This window comes from Solanum verrucosum, unplaced genomic scaffold (assembly GCF_900185275.1).
Source record: "Solanum verrucosum unplaced genomic scaffold, falcon-dt-bn FXZP01000102.1, whole genome shotgun sequence".
Lineage (NCBI taxonomy): Eukaryota > Viridiplantae > Streptophyta > Magnoliopsida > Solanales > Solanaceae > Solanum > Solanum verrucosum.
In genome coordinates, this window is record NW_026019930.1 from 496406 (window position 1) to 514512 (window position 18107).

At 29.1% G+C, this 18107-nt stretch overlaps 2 protein-coding genes and 1 pseudogene across 3 annotated transcripts in view; all 3 read left to right on the forward strand.

Moving 5' to 3' along the window:
* LOC125830656 (60S ribosomal protein L7a-2-like) overlaps positions 1-18107 on the forward strand; it is a 431324-nt gene that overhangs the window by 389517 nt on the left and 23700 nt on the right. The window lies entirely within an intron of this gene.
* LOC125830628 (tabersonine 16-O-methyltransferase-like) lies at positions 1225-2363 on the forward strand (annotated as a pseudogene).
* On the forward strand, positions 14827-16487 carry LOC125830690 (trans-resveratrol di-O-methyltransferase-like). Its single transcript, XM_049509872.1, has 2 exons — positions 14827-15593; positions 16108-16487. The coding sequence occupies exon 1, from the start codon at positions 14834-14836 to the stop codon at positions 15557-15559; it is 726 nt and encodes a 241-aa protein (XP_049365829.1). The 5' UTR covers positions 14827-14833; the 3' UTR covers positions 15560-15593; positions 16108-16487.

Below are 18107 nucleotides of genomic sequence, written 5' to 3' on the forward strand. Positions count from 1 at the left end.
TGTAAAAAAATCTGATCTGGAAATATACTTGAAAGATGATGTAGTGAAGATCAATGATTTTAATATTTTGAGTTGGTGGAAAGTTTCGTCCAGTAGATACCCAATTGTTGCGAAAATTGCTAGGGATATCCTTTCTATTCCTATTTCTACTGTTGCATCTGAGTCAGCTTTTAGTACAGGTGGTCGAATTCTTGATAGTTATCGAAGTTCTTTATCTCCAAAAACGGTAGAAGCGCTTATTTGCACTCAACAATGGCTACGATCGCCTTCTAAAGAATGCAAGCTTGAAGATATATTAGAGGAAGTCCAAAATATTGACGAAATTGAAGAAGGTAACTTTATATATTCTAATTGTTATTAAAAATGATTCTCTGCTTTTGAATTTTATTTAGTATTCAATTTGTTTCAGTTGTTTCAGAATACCCCGACTCACCTTTGAGGATTGATTAGCCAGTTGATGTACTTTAATTTCACTACATGGAACAAAGGTATTAGTTTATTCTTTTGTGATTGTTAATTACCTAATTACTGTTTGCTCTAAATAGCAATAAGAACTAAGGACTAAACATCAACCTAGTTAATATGTTGCTAATCAACTTAATTGATTTGTATTGTCTACTTTGCAGATGCAGGCTATGGTTTTTGGAAAATATGTAAAGAAGATCTCACTTCAAAAATGTTTTGTTCCTCTAGGTACAAGGTCCTAGGTTGTAATTAATGATGGTGTAGAATTTAAAGACTTGAATGTAAATAACTCGTATTAACTTTTGATGACAATATTTTGACTATGCAAAAATTGTTTAAGTCACTATGTTACTTTCATGAATTTCTCTAATGTATAATGAATCACTCTTGATTATTGATATTATTTTATGATTTGTCCAAATAGTAATAGTAGTAATTTTTTGAGAATTTGTGTTCCAAATAGAATGGAGAATTGCCTATTGAACTCATGGGCTTGCAATGCCAAAAGAAACTACTGAATGCTTTTCTAGGATGAAAAATCATGTTAGTGTTCAACGCTTTTTTTAAATCACTGAAAGAACACTAGTTCTTTAGTCTTTATAAAAAAACCCGAGAAAACCCGAATAACCCGAAAAAACCCGAGATTGAAAAAACCCGACTATTATTGGTTTGGTTTGGTTTATATATATTTTAACCCGATACAAATGGTTTGGTTTGATTTTTAAAAAACCCGAACCAACCCGATAATGTACACCCCTAATGCTCAATAACAATAACATTTGCGCTGGTGAGCTAATCGAAGTTGAAGCTCAAAGTTGGGATTACATTTTGAGTTATTTGCGTCCTTCGTGTATAAAATGCGCAATTGAATTAGGAATTCCTGATATTCTTTACAAAAATGTCACTCCAATTATGTCTCTTTCTAATCTTATTGCCGCTTTGCCAAATTTGACCCTTCAAAAACTACCTTTATCCCCATTTTAATGCGAGCTTTAGTTGATTTTGGCCTTTTCAACTATCACCAACAACAAGGAGACAGCTATTCACTCACTAGTGTTGGTCGTCTCCTTGTTGAAAATGACCCCTCTAATAAGAGGTTATATTTCATTCTCTTCCAACATCCCGTTCTGCTGAAAATAGTAGCTTCCATGAGCGATTGGTTACGGGACGATCTCCCCACTGCCTTTGAAACAGCACACGGGAAATCCATTTGGGATTATTGCTCCGAAGAACCAGAATTTAGTGGTGTTTTCAACGATGCAATGGCTAGTGATTCGAGATTGATCTCCACTTTGTTGATTTCTGATTGTTTTTGAGAACTTGACCTCGTTGGTGGACGTTGGAGGTGGCACTGGCACCGTGGCGATGGCTATTGCCGGAGCTTTTCCAAGGTTGAAATGCATTGTGCTTGATCTCCCTCATGTCATAGGTGATCGAAAGGGAACTGAAAATTTGGAGTTTGTTGCTGGGAATATGTTTGATAAAATTCCTCATGCTAATGCAATCTTTCGCAAGGTACGTCTTATTCCATATGCCTCTTTAAAATATTCATATCTAATTACATATTAATTAATCCTTATTTTATGGTACAACAGTGGATTTTGCATAGTTGGAGTGATCACGATTGTGTGAAGATACTGAAGAAATGCAAAGAATCAATTCCGAGCAAGAAAAAGGGAGGAAAAGTGATAATCATACACATAGTAATGGAGGATAATTGTAGCAATGAGCAACTTGTTCAATCACAACTCTTGATGGACTTATTAATGAGGATTACTCATGCTTCCAAAGAGAGAACTGAAAAGGAATGGGAAAAACTCTTTCTTGAAGCTGGTTTTAGTGGATACAAAATAATAACCTCTCTTGGTTTAAGGTCTTTAATTGAAGTTTATCCTTAAACAATACATGTTTTTCATATGTCACATGCATACACATTATATGTGTTTAGGTAAACATTATTTACCGGTAAAATTTGACAAGCACTTAGCTCCTTCTGAAGAATGTCAACCTTAATTATTACTATATTTTTTTATTGTCTGAATAATATATTTACTGCTTATAATAAAAAATTAATTGTTTTGATATAGCTTCTGCAAGAACAATCAATTCTTGTCGGGGCAGGACTAAGTAGGGTTTCGTGGGTTCGGACGAATCCATTAGCTTTTTCAGATCATGTATTTGTATTAGAAAATTAAATAAATATGTATGTATAACTTGTAAACATCTTAACAAAACAGATTGATGGCTCAGTGATAACGAAGTAATGTGTCAAGCTAAAGTTGTGTGTTCAAACACCTAAAATAGTTGTGAAGAATTCATACTCCATTTGTTTTCAAAATATATTTTTGACAAAAAAAAACAATCATGAATCATCACTTTGTGTTTCATAATTAAGTCAAATCAGCTCAAATTAGATAAGTTGAATTGATTAAACAAGTCACATTAAGTTGAGTTAAGAATCTTCTCAATTTAGATGAATTGTACTGATCATAGTTTTTAGAGTCTCCTCTTTAAAACTCTAAAAATTAATACTCTCTCGGTCTCATTTTATGTGAGGTAGTTTGAATAGGCACAATGTTTAAGAAAGAAAGGAAGACTTTTAAAACTCGTGATCCAAAATGAAATGATAGAAATTAGTGTGGCTGTAAATCATTTCATTAAAGGTAAAATAGACATTTGTAGTTAATTGTTACTTCATATAGAAATGTGACATTCTTTTTTAAACTGACTAAAAAGGGAAGTAAGTCACATAAATTGGAAGAAAGTATATGTATAACCAAGAAGAAAATAATAAATACTAAGATGTTAAATAAAAGAGATTTTTCTACAAATCAATCACACTGACCTAGTACTTATTCCGTTCATTTACTAATTCATTATTTTAAAAATAAATTAAATTTTTACTTTAAATTGTTACTTTTAACATATTAAAAAATACAAAAAAATAATAATAATCATGTTTTACCGTTAGCATTTAAGCTTTATTATCCAAACCATTTTTCAAAAATTGATATTAAATAAATTAATACTAAATATTGTGATAAAATATTCACATCAATTATTATTTCTTAAATGATGTGCAAAGTACAAAATGAACAAATAAAAATAGAAGAAAGAAATATATACTAGTAGTATTTTATTTCTGATTTATACATATCCCGTGAAAAAGCATATTTTATTTTATGAGCAAGGCAAAATGATATATTTGCCCTTGAAATGTTAGTTGATACGTTTTATGACTACGTAAATAGATATACATTTATGAGTAAATTATAATGTTAGTGCTTAAATAAATTTGAAATCATATATATTCATTATTTGAAATGTCCTTGTTGGAAAATATACCTAAATTAATACACAACTTATTTTACCATATCTCTAAAATTTACTACAATTTGTAAAAATTACAAAAATCCCTACTCTCTTCTATTTTCTGATACATCACTTTACACGATGTATCGGTCGGATACATCAATTTACGCGACGTATCGGGACATATGCGATGTATTGAAACGTTGAGTGATGTATCCGAAATTAAAACGCGATGTATCGGGACGTTGAACGATGTATCCGAAATCGGGATGTGATATATCGGGACATTTTGGGATGTATCCGGATTCCACCAAACTTAAGGAATTTTTGTAATTTGAAAAAGAATAGGAATATAATGTAATTAATTTTTAACACTATGAGATTTGTGTAAAATTCTCATTTTTTCTATTATTTATTTATAATTTAGAAATCATGAGATGGGCCCTCATTACAAAGGACATATGCTGGGCTGAGATCTTTTGGGCCTTAATTAGTAAGATTGATTCAAACTATTTTATGATACATTCACTTCAAATCACAACAATTAGGGTGTTTATAATTTGGTTTGAGTTAATTTTTCCTTCAAAGAAAATTAAATTATTTTTTTAATATTAATATCTAACCAAATCATCTAAATTGGTTTTTGCCAAAAGAAAATCGATTTTCTGTTAGATTCTTTTTCTATAACTAAATATGACATACCTTGAAAGTATTCAAGAGTAAGGGAAAATTATATATAACTCTAAGCGCGGAGATTAATGCCCGATCCTAATCTAATAACGATAAATGTTGGGCATGCCGCATGGCCATATATTTAGAGGTTAATTCAAAATTTAAATTTTATGAATAGAAAATTTTAGGACAACGATTTTAGAGGTTGTTAGTTGGGTATGTAAAATGAATAGTTTATAACATTATCTCTGTTATTGATGTTTAGTATTAGGTTTTGGAAATAATTTGGGAAATAAGTAATTAACGGTAAGGATAAAACATGAATTTTTTTTTAATCTTTTTTTGATATGTTAAAGTAACAAGTAAAAGTGTAAATCTATATTTGAAAAAGTGGGCAAGTAAAAATGAATAGAAGGAGTAATTAGTACTCCCTTTGTTCTTCTTTAGTTGTCTATGTTAACTTGACACATACATTTCTTAAAAATAATTTAATTTTATCATCTTCGTTAATTATAAGTCATCTAAATATTGAAAAATGAATTGTATTAATAACAAGGATATAAAATAGTTATAAAATATAAATTATCTCGTAATTTTCTAATTTAACAAGTAGATTTGAACAATTATTCTTAATATAGTAGAAAAATAAAACGAAGGCGTACATATAGTTGAGTGCACAATAGAAACATATCCAAGTTGTAATGTCAAAGTAATAGGTTATCAGTTTTAGGGGCTATCTATGTATTGGGATCTTTATAGAACCTCCCAAATTCAAACTTGAAATCAAATACTTTTTATATTTATATACTTTTATTTATTATATTTTGATTTGACGCATTTATTAAAAAAATAGTAATTGATATGACTATTATTATACATTATTTTTATTAATTAATATTTAATATTAGATTATAAAAAATAATTTAAAAATAAATAATTAATATTAAAAATATAATATAATAAAAAATATTTTAGTTTTTTTAATATATTAAAAATGATAAATACAAATTTATTTTTGAATACTGAACAATTAAAAAAAGGAAAAATAGCTTAGTACTAGTAGTAGTACCAAATCCTCCTCTGGTATCAATCCTCAATCTTTGAGCCGTCCAATAGGCCGCTCAAAGTCATACTCCGTCTATGGTTATATTGCGTTTTTCGAAAGTTAATTTGATTAATTTTTGAAGTTAAACTAAATTGCTTTAATTTGATATTTTATATGACAAATTTAGATATTCAAAAACTATACGAGAAATACTATAAATTGGAATTTTTTGTATATCAATATGATGAAAAAATATTTCATAAAATGTTAGTCAAAATTTTTATCCTTTGACTTTAAAAAAATAATAATGACAATTAAAAATGGACGAGAGTACTATATAATTGTACTATTATTCTTACATATTATATGCACGAATACCTTAACAAAATATTCGTTCATCTTTTTACTCTTTGAAAATAAAAATGACACTGAAAAATAATTATTTAAGTTTTTAAATTTTTAACATGCAGGACTTCAATTAACTAATTATTTATTATGAAATATTTTCTTATATAAAATATTTAGATATTTAAAGTTAAATTTTCTAATTCAATACAAATGGATAAACATCATTTTTTCCTTTCAACTTTGACAGGGGCGGCTGGTTAGGCTTAAGGAAAAGTCCTTGGCCTTAGGCCCCCAATTTTAGGGGCCCCATTTTTTAGTTAATTAGATAAGATTAATTTTTAAAAAAAAAAATAGAATGAAGACAATAATAAATGCAAACGGCTGGAAAAAAATATGCAAACAGTTGGAAAAAAAATGCAGACGGCTGAAGTGATATATATGAGTTATGACTGACTTTTTAACTTTCCAATAAAAAGTTGTGTACTTTTTTCTTAATGTACAAGTTATTTTTTTTCTAATTTTATTTTTATATATTCTATCCTCCTCCCTTCCTCTCTTCTATTTATTCTCACTTCTCTTCTCTAAATTCTAATTTTATATCTCTCTTATTCAAAGCTTAAGAATTTACTTGTTTTATTGATAATTCATATTTTTAAATTTGGAGAAAAACATATTGCAGCAGCCCAAATCATTTAGAGTTGATTACTTCTTATACATAGTAGACCAAGCCATCTTTTCACTTCAAAATAGATTTGAACAATTTGAAGTATATGAAAATATTTTTGGTTTTCTATTTAGTGGGAAGAAATTGAGATCAGTTGATGATGAGAATTTTAAAAAAATTATTGTCTTAATCTTGAATGTTCCTTAAAACATAATACTCACTCCGATATTGACGGTTTAGACTTATTTTCTGAATTAAAAGTGTTAAGGGAAATCATAAAAGTAGAAGACAACACTCTAATTGAGATACTCAATCAAATAAAAAGACTTTATTCTTTTCCAAATGCTTACATTGCTTATCGAATAATGTTAACAATTCTCATAACGGTCGCCTTAACTGAAAGACGTTTTTAAAAATTAAAAATAATAAAATCTTATTTAAGATCGACAATGTGTCAAGAAAGATTAAGTGGTTTGGCTATATTATCGATTGAAAAAGAATTACTAGAAGAGATTACACAAAAAATATTAACAACTTTGCATCTAAAAAAAATAGAAAAATAGATTTAAAATAAAAATATTTATAATTTTTTTAAGGCCTCTAGTTTGAGTTTGGCCTTAGGCCACCATCGAGTTTGGGCCGCCCCTGAACTTTGATTTAAAAAGCAAATACCCCAAACTTCAAAGAGTTGACATTTACCCTATCTTATAGTACTATAAAATATCTATGTTTCCTTTCCCCATTATTAATCTCATTGACTTTTTTTACATATTGATGAACCGTAAATTAAGTACAGATTACATATATAAAATTTTCACCTAGCTAGTTCCTTTCATTATAATTAAAGTTAGACTATATGTTATTATAGATTGTAATTTAACATCATTTTTTTAAACTATAAGTGGAATAGTTCTTTTAATTATTTTTTTTTTACTTTTCAAAAATAAATAAATCAGCAACTATCATTTATGATGTTATTTTAATAGGGGGAGGGGGATCCAAATATACCCCAGTATTATATGATTTAGAACAATTTTTTTCTTTTAACTAAAATATCTATTAATTTAAAACATATAGAGAATTTTATACGTAGGGTTGGTACATGTCACAATTGGGCGGGTTGAGACAAATTTGGATTGGTTTTAATGAGTTAAGACAACAATCGGATCAAAATTCAATCCAACCCAAATTTGTTTGGTCAAAACGGATTGGTGAAAACAGATTAGGTAATTAATGAGTTAGATAACGAGTCAAAAAGACTCAATCCAACCCAACCCAACTTTTATGATTGTTTTATTTATTCTTTTAAGTATAACTTACGTAAATCTCATAGTGTAAAGAGTAAATTACATCTTATCCCTACTTTTTTTCTAATTATAATAATCCCTTAAAATTTGTACCTTCCGGATACATAAGTCACCATCCGGATACATTAATTCACCATCCGAATACATTAATTCTAATACAAGAAAAATCTTTCTGTTGCACTAAACAAGGAAAAAAAAATTGAAAATTAATTAAATCCCATAAATTACGCTTATGTTTCTTCTTACTCTCAATCATACAGAGGCAAATCCTAATAGAACGAAGAAATTCAAAATTTCAAATTGCTCCCCCCGTTCAACGAATAAACCTTTCAGATTTGATTCAAAAACTTTTGTCGAAATTTTGGGTAAGCGAGGTGAGTTATGAAGGATACAAAAGTGATGAAATTGTTGTTGGACAAACAATATCCTTTTGAATCTTCAAGTTCATCAAAGATCCTTTCAATTTTGATTCAAGATTATCAAAAATTTTGAGATTCAAGATTCTTTCTTCTCCAAGTTCAGCGAAGATCCTTTCTATTTTGATTCAAAATTGTTGAAAATTTTGAGTTTCTCTTAGTTTATTGAAGATCCTTTCAATTTTGAATCAAAATTGTCGAAAAAATTGAGAAGATACATCATGAATATCTTTGCTACTTAGATTTTACTATTTATGTATTTTGTTTAAATTAATAATTATTGTATTTATACTAGATACATTAAATAAATAATTATTGTCCATAAGATGTTAGATTTGAGATCGATACATTACTGTGTGGTAGTTGCTATGTAATTGATACATTTAGTATAAATTCGAATTTATGTATCATATCTTAAAAATTAGTGCATGATACATTACTATTTATGTATATCGTTTAAATTGATAAGTATTGTATTTATACTAGATACAGTAAATAAGTAATTGTTGTCCATAAGATGTTAGATTTGAGATCGATACATTAATGTGTGACAGTTGCTATGTAATTGATACATTTAGTATAAATTCGAATTTATGTATCATAGCTAAAAAATTAGTGCATGACACATTACTATTTATGTATCTCGTTTAAATTGATAAGTATTTTCTTGTTTGCCTGGAAAAATATTTATAACTTATATAATGTATCATTTTCTTTTATAGTTGATATAATGTATCTGATACAATAAGGTTGTGAAAGAAGGATGTATGTAAGCTGGAATAAAGTGTATCTATAAATGTATCACAATAAATAAGAATTAAGTTATCAATTAAATACATGAACAAACACAATCCATTAAAGAAATTTGATTATTGAAAACACCAGAAAAAAGAGGAAAATATTAGACTGTATGAAATTTTGGTGAAATTGAATCTAATATTATTAAAAATAAAATAAAAGATTAAATAATAATACAAGAATCCTAATTAATTTCAATGAATGATTAGTTGTTAGAGTCCATAACCAACTCAAATTATGAAAAATTTACAAATATTATATTCTTCTTTTTAATCAAACACCCGAGGTGAGTTTTATTAACCAAAAATAAAGAAATCAAATACAAATACCAAACCCAACAGTGATTTGGAAATAATAGAAAAACAAACCAACTACTAAACCAAAAAAAGAAAAAGAAGGAAAAAGACAAAATAAAAAGAAAAGATGAGCAAAAACTTGTACAAATATCATATTAATTATTAACAAATAATAACAACAACTACTACTTTTTTTTTCTTCCTAATTTACGTTTTAGTGTAAAAAAATTGAAGTTCACATAGTTTATTTTATTATAAATTTGGAGTATTTTAAAAAATAGGTAAAAGACTCATAAATATTCTTTTAAAACTTCTTTGTCTAAAAATATCCTTAACCTACGGAAAAAAGACTGATTTTGAATTTCAAACGTGAATGAGAAAATAACTACCAAGATTTTGTGACTAAAAATAAGGAGAGATTTGTGAAGTGAAATAAGGAAGGGATAAATGTTGGTTTTGGGAGTTAGAATTTATGTATCCAACTTTTGGGGGTTTGGAAGTAAAATAAGGGATTTTGGAAAATTTTAGAACTGGTAGGAAATAATGGAAATTATGGAAAAAAAAGATGTGTATTTAGGTAATTTATCCTTCTTTTAAACTATTTTAGTATGTAATAAAATTATTATTTTCTTTCTTATGGCTATAATATAATATAACAAATTGAAAAAGAAAAGTTTTTTAAAAAATACTTTGACAAGATTTCTCATATTTCAATTTGAGTTACATATCAACCCAATTTTTAATGGATTTAAATGGTGAGCTAATAAATGGATGACTGAGTCAGTCCTCAAACTTAAATAGATTGTGCGGCTTGAACGGAATGAGTTTGATTTTGCCCACAACTCAACGTAATCCTAGTTAGTACCCCCTAAATTTGCATCATTAATTAATCCCTTAACTCCAAGCAACGGGGACTCTCTATAAAAATATTACTAGTTCATACATCTTAATTAATTAAGTCTTGCTTATGAAACTCTAGCTATTCAGTAATTAATTAACACAATGCTCAATAACAGTAACATTTGTGCTAATCAGCTAATAGAAGCTGAAGCTCAAAGTTGGGATCACATTTTGAGTTATTTGCGTCCATCATGTATAAAATGTGCGATTCAATTAGGAATTCCTGATATCCTTCACAAAAATCCCAATCCAATAATGTCTCTTTCTAACCTTATTGCCGCTTTGCCAAATTTGAATCCTTCAAAAATTACCTTTATCCCGATTCTAATGAGAGTTTTAGTTGATTTTGGCCTTTTCAACTACCACCAACAACAAGGAGACGGCTATTCACTCACTAGTGTTGGCCGTCTCCTTGTTGAAAATGACCTCTCTGCCAAGAGGTCATTTTTCCTTTTCGCCCAACATCTCGTTGTGCTGAACACAGCGGCTTACATGGGTGATTGGTTACGGGACGATCTCTCTACTGCCTTTGAAACTGCATATGGGAAATCCCATTGGGATTATTGCGCTGAAGAACCAGAGTTCAATGGTGTATTCAACGATGCAATGGCTGGTGATTCGAGATTGATCTCTAATTTGTTGATTTCTGATTGTTGTGCGGGTGTTTTTGAGGGATTGACGTCATTGGTGGACATCGGAGGTGGCACCGGCGCTGTGGCGATGGCTATTGCCGGAGCTTTTCAGAGGTTGAAATGCATTGTGCTTGATCTCCCTCACGTCATAGGTGATCGAAAGGGATCTGGGAATTTGGAGTTTGTTGCTGGGAATATGTTTGATAAAATTCCTCATGCTAATGCAATCTTACTCAAGGTACATACACCCGTTTAATCCTAAATGTAAATATTCCTAATTATTTACTAATAAATTAATTGTTATTTCATAGTGGATTTTGCACAATTGGAGTGATGAGAATTGTGTGAAGTTACTGAAGAAATGTAAAGAGTCAATTCCGAGCAAAGAAAACGGAGGAAAAGTGATAATCATAGACATGGTAATGGAGGATAATTGTAGCAATGGGCAACTTGTTCAATCACAACACTTGATGGACTTATTAATGAGGATTACTCATGCTTCCAAAGAGAGAACTGAAAAGGAATGGGAAAAACTCTTCTTAGATGCTGGTTTTAGTGGATATAAAATAATTACTTCTCTTGGATTAAGGTCTCTAATTGAAATTTATCCCTAAATAAGGAGTACATGTTTTCCCTATGTTACACATTATATGTGTTTTAGGGAACATGATTAACTGACAAAATTTGACATGCACTTAGCTCCTTCTGAAGAATGTCAACCTCAATTATCACTATATTATCCCTCCCCTTAAACTATATATTTACTACTTTTAATAAAGATTGTTCTGAAATAACTTTGGCAAGAACAATCACTTCTTGTAATCGAATTTTTACTTATCGTTTACGTAGAAAAAAAGAAGATGTTTGGAGTTGTTACGTTACTCTTACTCCTTCAATTTTTCCTTTTGTCTAAAGTATAAAGTATACGAAGCACTTATGTACATGCATGGGCCAAACACACAACGCATTCCTAGAGCTTTCTAAACTATCAGAGACAGTCACCTACAATAATCAGTTTACCTACGCAATATTGTAGAGACACGTTCAACTCTACGTGTTGGTTGAACAATTTCGAAGTAGCAAGATGAGTGAACGAATGCACGGTAAGTAGTAGTGAATATTTTTTTCATGGCACCGGCAGAAAATTATTTTCTTATTATAGAAAGCGATCAGTTTTATTTTATCTTGTTCCGTTGTTCGGGCTTGGAAAAGCTTCCTTTTTCAATTCGAGAAGTGGAGGAGCCTATGTAGAAGAGGTTGTAGTAAAGCACCATCTTCATTCCTCTTTTATGATGATGAATGGAACTGGCAAATATTTACTAGCAATTTATATTATAAACGGATTCAGAATTTGAATTTAAAAATTTTATTATAATTTTTTCATAAACACAAAAATAATTAGATTCACAGATATTTATATATATATTCAGTTCACCCTAAATTCGGGTATGCCTCATATTTATATCAAAACAAAAGATTAAGGTATTAAAGTAAAAATACATATTATCTAATCATGATTAACTAATAACTACAAATGAATTTGTAAATGAAAGACACGTATCTCGTTGGTTTGATGCAAAACTAATGTTATTTGGATATTGATCAGCTTGGAATTTGTTGTTGGGACTGTGATAAAATTCTCCTGCTAATACAATCTTACTCAAGGTACTTTTTCTAGCTAGTTATTTTAATCAATTTTCAGGGAGTTAATTTAGATATTGTCATTACTTAAATTTTATATTTTTTTATTATATAGAGAATTATAACATTAATAACTTTAAAATATAAATAAAAAATTTGATTGATTCTTAAAATTTTATCGGTGTCACATAAATTGAGATAGAGAAAGTGACCTAAGAAGTACTATAAATCACAATAATTAGCAACTTGATATTTAAAAATCGTATAAAAATTTGAATGACTCTCTAAATTTCATTTGTGTCGCATAAACTGAAACAGAAAGAATAACATATATTAAGCATGTGCTGACATAGACTCTTGTACAATCTAGTTTAAGATACAAAGCTTTGTAACCCAATTAAACTATAGGTATTTATAATTTGTTGTTATACTGTTATATTCCTTTTGTTTAATAATTTCCTTCAATGAATTTTTGAACAATAAGATTAAGCGTGTGCTAATTATATAACAACAAGGGGTGTTTGTTAGTTTGTTAAAATTATGTATGGATTAGTTTTGAATCAATTTAGGTAACACGTCCAAGTTATATGGTCAAAGTAACACTAATTAAAAAAATTAGAGGCTATCTATTTGTTGGAATCTTTATTGAACCTTTCGAATCCAACTTGAAATCACATAGCATAATACTCCTGTTAAATGAATTTTTCAGATTTTTTTCATAATTTAAAAGAAATAAATTATTCAAATCAAAAGTTTAAGAAGATTGTTGGGATTTTATTTCCCCTCTATATTATCCTTTATTAAATGAGGTTTCTAATTACTTTACATTTTCTAGAATAATAATTTGAGAATACTTAAAAAAAATAGTGAATTATTAACATTTAATTCATGAATGTCCTTAAAATAAAGGGTTGGATAGAGATTTCCAACCGCCAGTACCCGACTAACAAAAACAAGGCATGTTCCATACTCTAAACTAAAGTAATTAAACTATTTTTTAAAGAAATATATATACCCTAATATTTACTTAAAATAAACTACTATTATCTTCGTCCATTTTTAATTGTCATAGTTTCTTTTTTTAGAGTCAAGCGATAATAATTTTGACTAATATTTTACGATATATTTTTTCATCATATTAATATGCAAAAAAATGTAATATATAGTACTTTTCGTATAGTTTTTGAATATCTAGATTTTTTGTTAAAAAAAATCAAATTAATGTAATCTAATTTAATTTTAAAAATTAATCAAATTAACTTTAAAAAAACGCAACATAACAATTAAAAATGGACAGAGAGAGAACATGAAAAAAGTATAGTAATTACAAATCCTCTTGGTACAATAAATTCAATGTTGCATGAATGTTAGATGCTAAATTCGAGGGTTGGGAAAATTGATAGTCCAAAAGTCAAATCCCCTTTGGAATATTCAATATTTTTCTAAAAAATACTCTAATAATTTGTACACATATCTTTAAGTCTAATTGGTTAAAATTAGGAATGACGATAAAACGGAACAGAACAAAGCGGCGCAATGCAAAGCCTTAATGGGGCAGGGCAGCGGAGTATCAAAATAGGGCGGGGTAGAGTAGAACAAAACTCAATAAATAAATTTAATGGGACAGGACATAAAACGGATCAAAAAAAATTTAACAGCAAATCATAAAATAAAGTAGACAATTTTCCTAAAACGTTAAAAGCCATAAAATACTTCAACTCTTTAAATAACAATAATTAAATGTGAAATGTGATAGTAACCTGCATTTTCCCTATCTTATCCTATAAAATATCCCTTTTTCCTTTGCCATTATTAATCTCATTGACTCTTTTTACATATTGATGAACTTTAAACTAAGTACTCATTCATATATAACATTTTCACCTATCTAGTTCCTTTCGGTATAATTAAAGTTAGATGCACTTTTCGGTACAAATTTGAATTTAGTTGGACTTAAAAAAAATGTAAGACTATATGTTATTATAAGTTGTAATTTAACTTCATTTTAAGTATAGTTTTTTAAAAATTTTAAGTAAAAATCAGCAACTGTTATTTATGATGTTATTTTAAAAGGGAAAAAGGTCAAAATATACCCATGTGTTGTATGATTTAGAACAATTTTTTTCTTTTAACTAAAGTGTGTTTTATTCTATATTGTAGGGTTGGTACTTGTTATTAATTGCTATGCAACTCAACCTAATCCTAACTTTGCATCATTAATTAATCCCTCTACAACAAGCAACTGTGACTCTCTATAAAAGTACGTACGAATTCATACATCTTAATTAATTAACGCAGCATTTCTTATGAAACTCTTTCTAGTTATTAATTGACACAATGCTCAATAACAACAACATTTGTGCTAATCAGCTAATAGAAGCTGAAGCTCAAAGTTGGGATCACATTTTGAGTTATTTGCGTCCTTCATGTATAAAATGCGCAATTCAATTAAGAATTCCTGATATTCTTCACAAAAATGTCAATCCAATCATGTCTCTTTCTGACCTTATTGCCGCTTTGCCAAATTTGAATCCTTCAAAAACTACATTTATCCCCATTTTAATGCGAGTTTTAGTTGATTTTGGTCTTTTCAAGTACCACCAACACCAACAACAAGGAGACGGCTATTCACTCACCAGTGTTGGCCGTCTCCTTGTTGAAAATGACCTCTCTGGCAAGAGGTCATTTTTCCTTTTCGCCCAGCATCCCGTTGTGCTGAACACGGCTTCTTCCGTTGGCGATTGGTTACGGGACGATCTCCTCACCGCCTTTGAAACGGCGCATGGGAAATCCCATTGGGATTATTGCGGTGAAGAGCCGGAGTTTAATGGTGTTTTCAATGATGCTATGGCTGGCGATTCGAGATTGATCTCCAATTTGTTGATTACTGATTGTTGTGCCGGTGTTTTTGAGGGCTTGTCGTCATTGGTGGATATCGGAGGTGGCACCGGCGCTGTGGCGATGTCTATTGCCGAAGCTTTTCCGAGCTTGAAATGTATTGTGCTTGATCTCCCTCATGTTATAGGCGATCGAAAGGGATCTGGAAACTTGGAGTTTGTTTAATAAAATTCCTCATGCTAATGCAATCTTACTCAAGGTACGTATTTTTCTAATTTTGTCAAAAATCGTACTTGGAAATAAGCAGATCATAGATAAGTTTTTTCATGCCTCGACTCTCCCTTGGTTCGTTCGGGAATCATGGTAGTCTTTTCATGAAGATTATTGGAAACGGAAATGTGTCTGGGGTTAAGAACAACAAGACTTGTTGGAAATGTTTTCGATAATATTTTGATGCAAATTGTGAAAATTTGAGCCTTTTAGTAGTGTTATTATATTTTATCTAGTAGAAATTACAATTTTTTATTACGTTATAATAACTGAATTTATAACATGAAAATTGCATACAACCTTATAACCCACTTTAGTTTAAATTTGTCACCATAATGGCTAAATTTGATGAATCTATTGTTATAAGTAGGTAAAGTTTTGCGACATAATGTAACTACTATAGCGAGTAAAGTTTAGTTACTTTAATATGACAAGAATTTATAATGTTACTATTATAATGGAAATATTCCTAACTATTTACTTATTAATTGTTTTTATAATAGTGGATTTTGCACAATTGGGATGATGGAGATTGTGTGACGTTATTGAAGAAATGCAAAGAGTCAATTCCGAGTAAGGAAAAAGGAGGAAAAGTGATAATCATAGACATAGTAATGGAGGATAATTGTAGCAATGATCAACTTGTTCAATCACAACACTTGATGGACTTATTAATGAGGATTACTTATGCTTCCAAAGAGAGAACTGAGAAGGAATGGGAAAAGCTATTCTTGGATGCTGGTTTTAGTGGATATAAAATAATAACCTCTCTTGGATTAAGGTCTTTAATTGAAATTTATCCTTAAAAAAAATTGTCTATATTCACTATTAAAAAACTAAAATTAGCTACAAACATCATCGCTGGTCTGCTTCTATTTCGCTCGTAGCTAATAGAAATTCGTCACTAAATAGAATTAGCGATGAATTTTGTTGTTTAGCTACAAACTTTGTCAGTCGCTAAATTGAGTTTTTTTTTAGTTATTTTAATTTAAGTTTCTACCAGAAATAACTTTCTCCGTTTGGAGTCTCATTGATCCAAGAGAATGGAGGTTAATTTATATGTAATAATATTAGTGCATCACTATGCTTCTCCTATGTCACTTTCTAAAAATGTTGTAGCTTGTTATATATAGGTTCTTCAATTATTATTTTCTTATGTTTGTTGTAGCAAAATTATATAGCATACGAAGCACTAATGTACCGTGGGCTAAAAACAGTAAATAGCATATCATATGTTGTCCCAAACAATTCTTTTTTTTAACATTAACAGTTAAAGAGTAGTGTGAAAATACACGTGAGCTAATAGGGAGTCCGGAGTCAAAAGGGTAACTTTTTTCCTCTAAAAAATATAAACGGTATATCAATTTTTATTTTAACCAAAACGGCAAAATCGCTTGAGAGAGCGATCGCCGTGTACGCCGTTAAAAACTTTATTTAAAATCCAGCAGCGATTTTGTCCAAATTTTTTTATTTTTTTGTAAAATCAACAGTGTTATCCTTAAAAAAAAAAAAAAACTTAAATCGCTGCTGAAGCAGCGTTTCTTCAAAAAAAAAAAAAAAAAATCTCCAACTTGAACTCGCTGCAATGGCAGCAATTTTCCAACCCTTTTTTAAAAAAAATCATCTTTGGCTTGGCAGCGATTTTCCTTGATGTTTAAAGAAAAGAAAAATGGATAACGCTGCTGAGGCAGCCGTTTACCAAAAAAAATAATATTAGAAAAATGTTATTGCGGCAGCGATTTTACAAACAATTTTTTTTTTTCTAAGGCAGCGATTTTGAATGAAGTCTTTAACGGCATGCACGACGTTAAAAGATATCACTTCCTAGGTAGCGACTTTGCCGTTTTGGTTAAAAAAAAAATTAGTATACCGTTTATGTTTTTTTGAGGAAAAAAATTGCCCTTTTGGCTCCAGCTAGCTAATAGGTTTTAGAAGTTTTTTATTTTCTAAGATTTTGTATTTAGTTAAATAATATCAGGTAAATTAAAATTTTAAAACATATTTAAGAAATTTAATATGTATTTGAACAAAATTTAAGAAAAAAAAACGGCTATTGCTCACCGTTATCGATCGTCTTATTATTTGAGTGTACGGATAAAATACAATTAAAAAATATAATTATAACAACTAAATTATTTGAGTGAACGGATAAAATACAATTAAAAAATATAATTATAGCAACTAAATTAATACAAAAAATACTTACATTATTTAATTTAATCATGATTAATTGACTATTGAATACGTAGATGAAAGCCAAGTATTTCATGTATTAATTAAGAGTGAATTTATATATTATTTTAGGTAGATATTAATAATACGAAATTAGTTATACATACATTAATTATTCCACATTTTACCCTTGCGTACTACATAAATTACTTCATAACTTATACATACTAGTATACGTGCCCGCGCGTTGCGCATAGATTATTAAAATTTATTTAATTGTTCAAATGTTCAAATATATTACATCATTTTGATTTTATTAAAATATAATTAT